General features: G+C 39.7%; 1 protein-coding gene across 1 annotated transcript; it reads left to right on the top strand.

Moving 5' to 3' along the window:
- The first annotated feature begins 216 nt into the window (after positions 1–216).
- Positions 217–756, top strand: LOC138908091 (uncharacterized). Its single transcript, XM_070198731.1, has one exon. It carries the CDS (start codon positions 217–219, stop codon positions 754–756), a length of 540 nt encoding a protein of 179 aa, XP_070054832.1.
- Positions 757–7,586: the final 6,830 nt, after the last annotated feature.

Genomic DNA, 7,586 nt, shown 5'->3' with positions numbered 1-7,586 from the left:
ATGACTAGGACTGGCAGAGTTTACACACCTGAGAATCTGGGAGGAACGAGCAAAGAAGCTGCACCTAAGCCGCCTATTGTTGAGACTAGAACTGACGATCTCTGGAGGAAGATACAAGCAAGGGAGTACTCTGTTGTTGACCACCTGAACAAGACTCCTGCCTAGATATCCATCTTGTCACTATTGCAAAACTCATACGCGCACAAGAATGCTTTGATGAAGGTCTTAAGTGAAGCTTATGCACCCGCCGGCATCACTAGTGAAGAGATGGCTAACATGGTCGGACAGGTACTGAAGAGCCAGAAAATCACTTTCCATGAAGATGAGTTACCACCAGAAGGACTGAGTCATAATAGGGCATTGCACATCACAGTGCACTTTGAGGACAAGTTCATATCCAGGGTCTTGATAGATGCAGGTTCGAGTCTGAATATATGCCCGCTGACCACTTTAAAGAGATTGGGTAAAGGCCTACACGAGATACGAGTGGGAAGTATGAATGTGAAGGCGTTCGATGGATCTCAGAGAGCCACTATCGGAGAAATCAACCTTGATCTACAGATGGGTCCAACTTGGTTTGAGGTTGAGTTCCAAGTGCTAGATATATCAGCTACTTACAATCTATTATTGGGACGTCCATGGATAAATACAGCTGGGGCAGTGGCTTCAACTCTGCACCGGGCTTTGAAGTTCGAGTGGAATCATCAGGAGGTGATCATTCATGGAGATGGAAGCAACCCCATCTACACCAATTAGACCATTCCAATCATCAAGAACAGGAGGAAGTTGGGCGGAGAAACATATCACCGCATTGAACGGGTGAATGCAATTAAAAAGGATCGATGGTGGAGCAAGAAGATAGAAAGTATATTGTTGTGGACAGGATATGAACCAGGCAAGGGTCTTGGCAAAAAGCTTCAGGGGATCACCAAACCCGTACAACCACAATATCATGGCACGACCTTTGGACTCGGATATGAATATACATGGCAAGAATATCAGGATTGGACACCGCCATGGCGTGCCCCTTATTATCGGCTGAAACAACCCGTACCATCGCTGCACCAAATATTCCATCAAGCCGACATGATGTGGGGAACCGAAGAAGATGAGGTTTTGGCCGGTATGAGGAAGTTGTTTCTAGATGAAGAAGACATGGACTGCAGTGCAATTGTTGGGGAGGAGGAGGAGGAGGAGGAAGACCTTACCATTCAGACAATGGAAGAGGGAGTTGTTCTAAAAAACTGGACCGCTGCACTGTCCCGGGCTTGCCGAGTTCCTGGGTAGCCTGGCAAATTAGCATGAATTATTTTCAAATAGTTTTGAGCATTTAAGACATTTTCAGTATTTTGTTTTGAAATAATTATTCGAGCCATCGAGTCGTACTTGTTGACATTTTAAAGCTTTAATGCATTACTCCTTTTCATATTTATTATTATCTTTCTACATTCTTTTGAGCATAATTATTATATATCCCGATAAACCTACGACTGTGACATGTAACGAGACAACGCACCATAAGGACAGTGATTTGGAAGATCTGGAGGATGATATAATACGTGAGGAAATCGTCAAAGAAGTAAAGGATTTTGAAAGAGACTGAGGTCGTTAACTTAGGGGATTCTGAAACAGTCAAGGAAACTCGTATAAGCATTCATCTATCAACGTCAGAGAAAGAAGAGTATATTAGGTTCCTAAAGGGGTATGAGGACATCTTTTCATGGTCCTATGATGATATGACTGGCTTGAGCACATCCATAGTAGCTCACAAGTTACCCGTCAATCCCATGTGTCCACCGGTAAAGCAGAAGCTCAGAAAGTTCAAGACAGATATGAGTTTGAAGATAAAAGAGGAGGTTACCAAGCAAATCAAAGCCAAGGTTCTCCGAGTGGTCGAATACCCGACCTGGTTAGCCAACATTGTGCCGGTTCCAAAGAAAGATGGGAAAGTTAGAGTATGTGTCGATTACCGAGATCTGAATAGAGCAAATCCTAAGGATGATTTCCCGCTGTCTAACATACACATACTGATTGACAATTGCGCCAATCATGAACTCCAATCCTTTGTGTATTGCTTCGCAGGATCAACTCTACCAGAATAGAATGGCAAGAGCTTTCAACAAAAAGGTTAGGTCAAGGCAATTCACACCGTGACAATTGGTACTGAAACGGATATTCCCACATCAGGATGAAGTAAAGGGGAAATTCTTACCCAACTGGCAAGGCCCTTACAAGATCCACCGAGTATTAACAGGAGGATCACTTATACTTGCATAAATGGATGGAGAGATTTGGCCAAAACCCATCAATTCGGACTCAGTCAAGAGATACTATGTTTAAGATTATGTTTGCACTTTCTATTTGATGTAACTGAACTACACTTGACCTGATTCCCATTTAAGAGGGGATACCTAGGCAGCCCTCTGGGTTCGATCACATTATAATAACCTCTTCATTTACCCTATGGTCAGAAACAGGGGCAAAAACTCGAGTTTTCCCGATCTCATCATGTTTGGAACCGCCAAGGAAGGTATCGTCAGAAATACGCATTTAAACAGGGACAGAATTTTGAGGAGGATCCTCAAAATTCCGAGTTAAGGAGGTTGAAATGTCTCAAACGCGTGTCGCAGTCATCAATTCAACAAAATTATTTGCTCGTGTATTATCACATATTTCAAACAACTACGTTTTTATAAACAATTTATCAAATGCATGTTTTTCAAAAATTGTGTTTCTATAGCAGCCAGACGTTACCCGGGGTAACTCAAGCAGGGCCTCCAGATAAAAGCAAAGGCGAAGCAAGGAATCGAGAGCACGAACCAACCTTTCCCCGCAAAACTCACGACTTTGCTTTGAATGCAGGCATAATGAACATAATAGGAACGTCCGCAAATACATACAGACAACAAGATCACTATCTTCACATCGACAAAGGGCGCCAAACGCAAACACATCAAGCTAAGAAATGCTTTATTCTCTCGCATTTAGCCATTTGCTTTTCTTGCATAGGGCTAAGCACTGCCCTCATCATCACATAAGGCTAAGCACTGCCTTTCTTTGCATGAGACTAAGCACTGTCTCCATTCTTTGCATGAGACTAAGCACTGTTTCCACTATTGCATAAGGCTAAGCACTGCCTTTCCTTGCCAGAGAATAAACACTGTCTACATTCCTTGCATGAGGCTAAGCATTGCATCCATTATTGCATAAGGCTAAGCAATGCCTTTCCTTGTATGAGACTAAGCGATGTCTCCATTCTTTAAGCACTGTCTCCACTATTGCATAAGGCTAAGCACTGCCTTTCTTAGCATGAGACTAAACACTGTCTCCATTCCTTGAATGAGGCTAAGCATTGCCTCCATTATTGCATAAGGCTAGGAATTGCCTTTCCTTGCATGAGACTAAACATTGTCTCCGCTCTTCGCATCGGGCTAAGCACTGCCCTCATCTCACACAAGACTAAACCTTGTCTCGTCTCGTTCTCGCATATGACTAAACATTATCTGTTTCCTCTCTCAAACGATTGATATCGCCGCATCTTTGCATCTCATGGGCTGAAACATCCATATTTTTTGAAGGCGTCATAGTCTGAGGGCATCATCCTCATAGCCCAAAGACATCACACCATGGCCGGAGGATATCTCAAAATTGCATATCATTATTCAAAGGCGTCAAGGTCCAGAGGCACCATCTTCATGGCCCGAGGACACCATTCCATGGCCGGCGAATCCCTTGTCATACACTTCATGGCCCAGGACGTCATGGTCTAAGGACATCATCCTCATCGTCCGAAGGCGACCTTCAGGGTCCAAAGGGAATTTGCATCATGTTTAAATTGTCACAATAACCCATATATATTCGCATGCACCGTGTTTTAAGTTTTGCAGGTAACTCGGGAGGTAACCGTTCTACAAACAGGAGCAATTCTCTCTCCGATTTCCACTCACAACGTCCACATCCTTCGATCACCTCAAATGTAACCGATGATCAACGATTGATTACCCTTTGTTCTATAACCGTTCAAATATTTGTCTCATACATCCATAACGTTCAAATTCGCATTCATAGCTCCTATCTGTTACTTACGAAACAATTCTACCCAAAAGATCCTTTTCAGAGCATATGACCACTCTTATAACAACTCTATTGGTTTCGTTCGCCGTTGGATCCAGAACTACACACAGCCTGATTTTCGTAACACTAGGGATATGTAGGCAACTCAAGAACTAGGGTTCGGCCCCCATTTTTTCAAAAAACAAACATCATTCCTCACTCAATTCGAACAAAATTGGCCATCATTTTCTTTACCCGACAACTCTTTCATCATTCCCGGGTAAAGAGGGGCAGTTGTTGATACCCAATTTTGCCCTCATATTTTTCAAATAGTATATATACTTTCAAAATATTATTTTTTACTTAATCTACAAGAGTTATACAAGTATTTTTATAAATTTATTTTAGGCTTTAAAATTGATTTTCTTACATTTAAATTACTTGAATATGCATTAATTACCACTTAAATTATTTTGTGATGACTTAATCAGCCAAAATTTTCATTTGCATCCACAAATATGTCTCATAATATTTTACTTTATTTTTATAAAATTATAGTTTTATTTTAAAGCTATTTTATATAATTTTGCAATAATAGCCTATACTTTATAATTAATTGCATTTATCATTTTGTTTAGGGTAAAAAAATATTTTTTATATTTTTGTAATCTTCAACTATTATTTTAAAATATTAAGTCTCACAAATAGTACTTTTTATATTTATTTAGTTATTTTATTAAATTGTTTTTCCCTAATTTCGTTTATTTAAAATCTGGCCCAAAACTAGGCCAATTTTCGAACCAAAAGCCCAATACTCCCACAACCCAAACCAAGCGTCCCTTTAAGCCAACCCGGTCGGGCTTCTTCAAATAACCCGCCCCGATTCCCCTTTGATCCTGGCCGTTGATCTCAATTGATCAACGACCCATAATAAATCAACCCCTTTCCTTATATCCCCTCACCCAAACCCTAATCCCATTTTCCCCTCAGCAGCCGCCTCTATACTCTCTCAAAGCCTCCCCTCACTTCACAAACCCTAGTCGCCTCACTCAAATCACAGCCCCAATCCGATATCACATGGAAATCTTCTATGTTTCCTTTCCTTTCTTGCATACACGGAGATTCTTACCATCTCTTAAACATTACAATGTATTTGGTACTGATTTATTTATGGAAGTTCATCAACATGCATTCATTCGACTCCGATTCTATATTATCGCCATATTCTTGACGGGATACATTTACCACCAGGTTATATGGGTCTTATTCAGTGAGATTTTTTTAACTATTTGGTTCTTCATCTTGAACTTGGATTTACCTAATTTTTCTCCTAATCCGATTTTAAATCGATTCTGCATGCTAATATTTCCTTTATTATGTTTGATCGACCGTGTTTCCTTATTTGTTCGTTCAATTTTACTACTATATAAACCCTTCCCATAATCCCCTTTAACGAACTTTAATCATTGTTGTTCTTTCATACTCTCACTCACTCGATACTATTATGAATCTACTGCTCTTGGCCGACTGAAAGCCAAAGCCGTCGGAACCCTCTCTAACGACCTCCCTAGTGAGAGCACTGCTCAGAGCTCATTTGAGGCTCCTGTGAACTCTGACGCACTAGGATTTGGGTCTTCTGTCTGTCATCTTTGCTGGTGATATTCGAGTTGTTTCTGACACTTAACCTTCTCTTCTATTTGTTTGTTGAATCTGCAAACTGGTGAGTGTCTTGACTTTTGAAATTCTATCCTCTTTTGCTTGTTTCCAGTGCTTTGCATATCCATGTTTTTCGAACCAATATGACTCCAATATTATGTTGTAATCATAGGCAGTCTTACCTGCATTATAGCTATTCTGCAGTTCTGAAACTCCTAGTGTCACAACCTGCCTAATTCTTTAAACTCCTATATGTTCAGCTTGAATGACTTTGTATCTTTAAGTTTGCTTTGTTGTCTGTTGTTTATTATGAGTTTTTCTCACGCCTTGTTTTTGGATTCTCGCATTGAGATTCCTAGGGAATCGTCTCATACCCAGAATTTGCCTTAATAAACTTCTACTGATAATTCCTTTATGTGAACTCTGTTTTTATATCTGCTAACATAAACCATAATTGTTGTCATAATGTTTAAACAAACATGTGGCTTTAAGAATTGTAATGTGGTGTTTAGCAAACTCTGTGCTCTTTAGTATTGCCTAGGTTCATAGTTGAATCCTAATACACTTGTTTTTCTGTATTGTGCCTGGTTGACTGGTTTAAGTTCTAAAATCTGTCTGCTCTGCTTGACCTTAAGTTGGCAATACCTTCTACCATGATATTTTTGAACTTGGGAAACTCTGTGTTAGACTCAGCACAATTAAGATTCTTATTAGCCGCTATAGACCATGCCTACTTGCTTGTTTACTTGCCATTCTTTGACTATGATCGTGTGAGACCTTCATGCCTTAAATTCCTAGTTTTGAGTCTCTTTTAGGCTAATTCATGCTTTAATATAATCTTGTTGTTCTGAAAACTAAGCATTTATGCTTACTATGTTGACCTAAGTGATATGCCTCCTCAACTCTACTAATGTTGCACATGCTATACCCTTTCGCTTGTTATGAACCTATATTGTCAGTCTTTATGCTAAAACGACTCTATTAAGGCTGTTCTTTGTTGATCCTTCAGCTTTCATAATTAGATCCCCTGCTTGAAATTGCCTTGAGTTGTTTTTGACCATATTAATGTTTGAAACTTCTTTAGAAGTAGTCTGTTATCCTGTGATAATCAATCATATCCCCTAAACTTGGAAAATGCAAGCATGAACTCGTCTTGTGTGTGTCCTGCCAACATGTCACATGAATTTTTCTATACGTCTTAGTGATAATTAGCTTTACAGTCCTAAGAAATAGGTGTGCGGACTTCCTTCCTTGTTTAGTTAGTTCAACATATAGTCTGTTGCTTGTAATTATGTGTGAATCCTTTGTTTGGGCTTGATGTCTGTTCTATGTGATGTTGGGCTTGGTTGTTGGATTCAGACTTACTACTGGTCTTATGAGCTGGGTTTTGAGTCTACTGGAGTTGTCGAAGGCCAAGGAAAAGCACTGGATTATATGTACTGGGCCTATCATTGGGCCTATAGTTGTCTTCTTCTACAGCTATTCATATTTAATTTGTATTATTTCATTCGAGCTGTAATAACTTGTAATAATGAATGATGGGGAAGTTAATGAAAGGGGCTGAGGTATTCTAATGCTTGCACAAAAGGGTAGAAAACATGCCTATAGGGTCTATGTATTCTATTTGCTATTTCGTTCAGCATGCCTTATATGTTATTTAGTTTAGTGTGTTGTACGCTAATAGAAAGCATGCCTATAGGAAATCACACACTTCACTTAACTTGTCTAATACTTGTACACCACTCAAAGCATGTTAGTTTAAGCATTTGATATACTTGTTTCTCATTGTGCACGTTTAGACAGCATGCCTATAGGATGCAATAGAATGTGCTTGGCTAGTTTATATACCATGTCTATAAGGATCCAACTAATCAATC

Source organism: Nicotiana tomentosiformis, chromosome 3, assembly GCF_000390325.3.
Source record: "Nicotiana tomentosiformis chromosome 3, ASM39032v3, whole genome shotgun sequence".
NCBI classification, from domain to species: Eukaryota; Viridiplantae; Streptophyta; class Magnoliopsida; order Solanales; family Solanaceae; genus Nicotiana; species Nicotiana tomentosiformis.
This window is presented reverse-complemented; position numbering and strand designations above follow the sequence as displayed.

Excerpts from the sequence above, each read along its gene's own strand:
- LOC138908091 (XM_070198731.1), top strand. The coding sequence starts at position 217 with ATGAAGGTCTTAAGTGAAGCTTATGCACCCGCCGGCATCACTAGTGAA.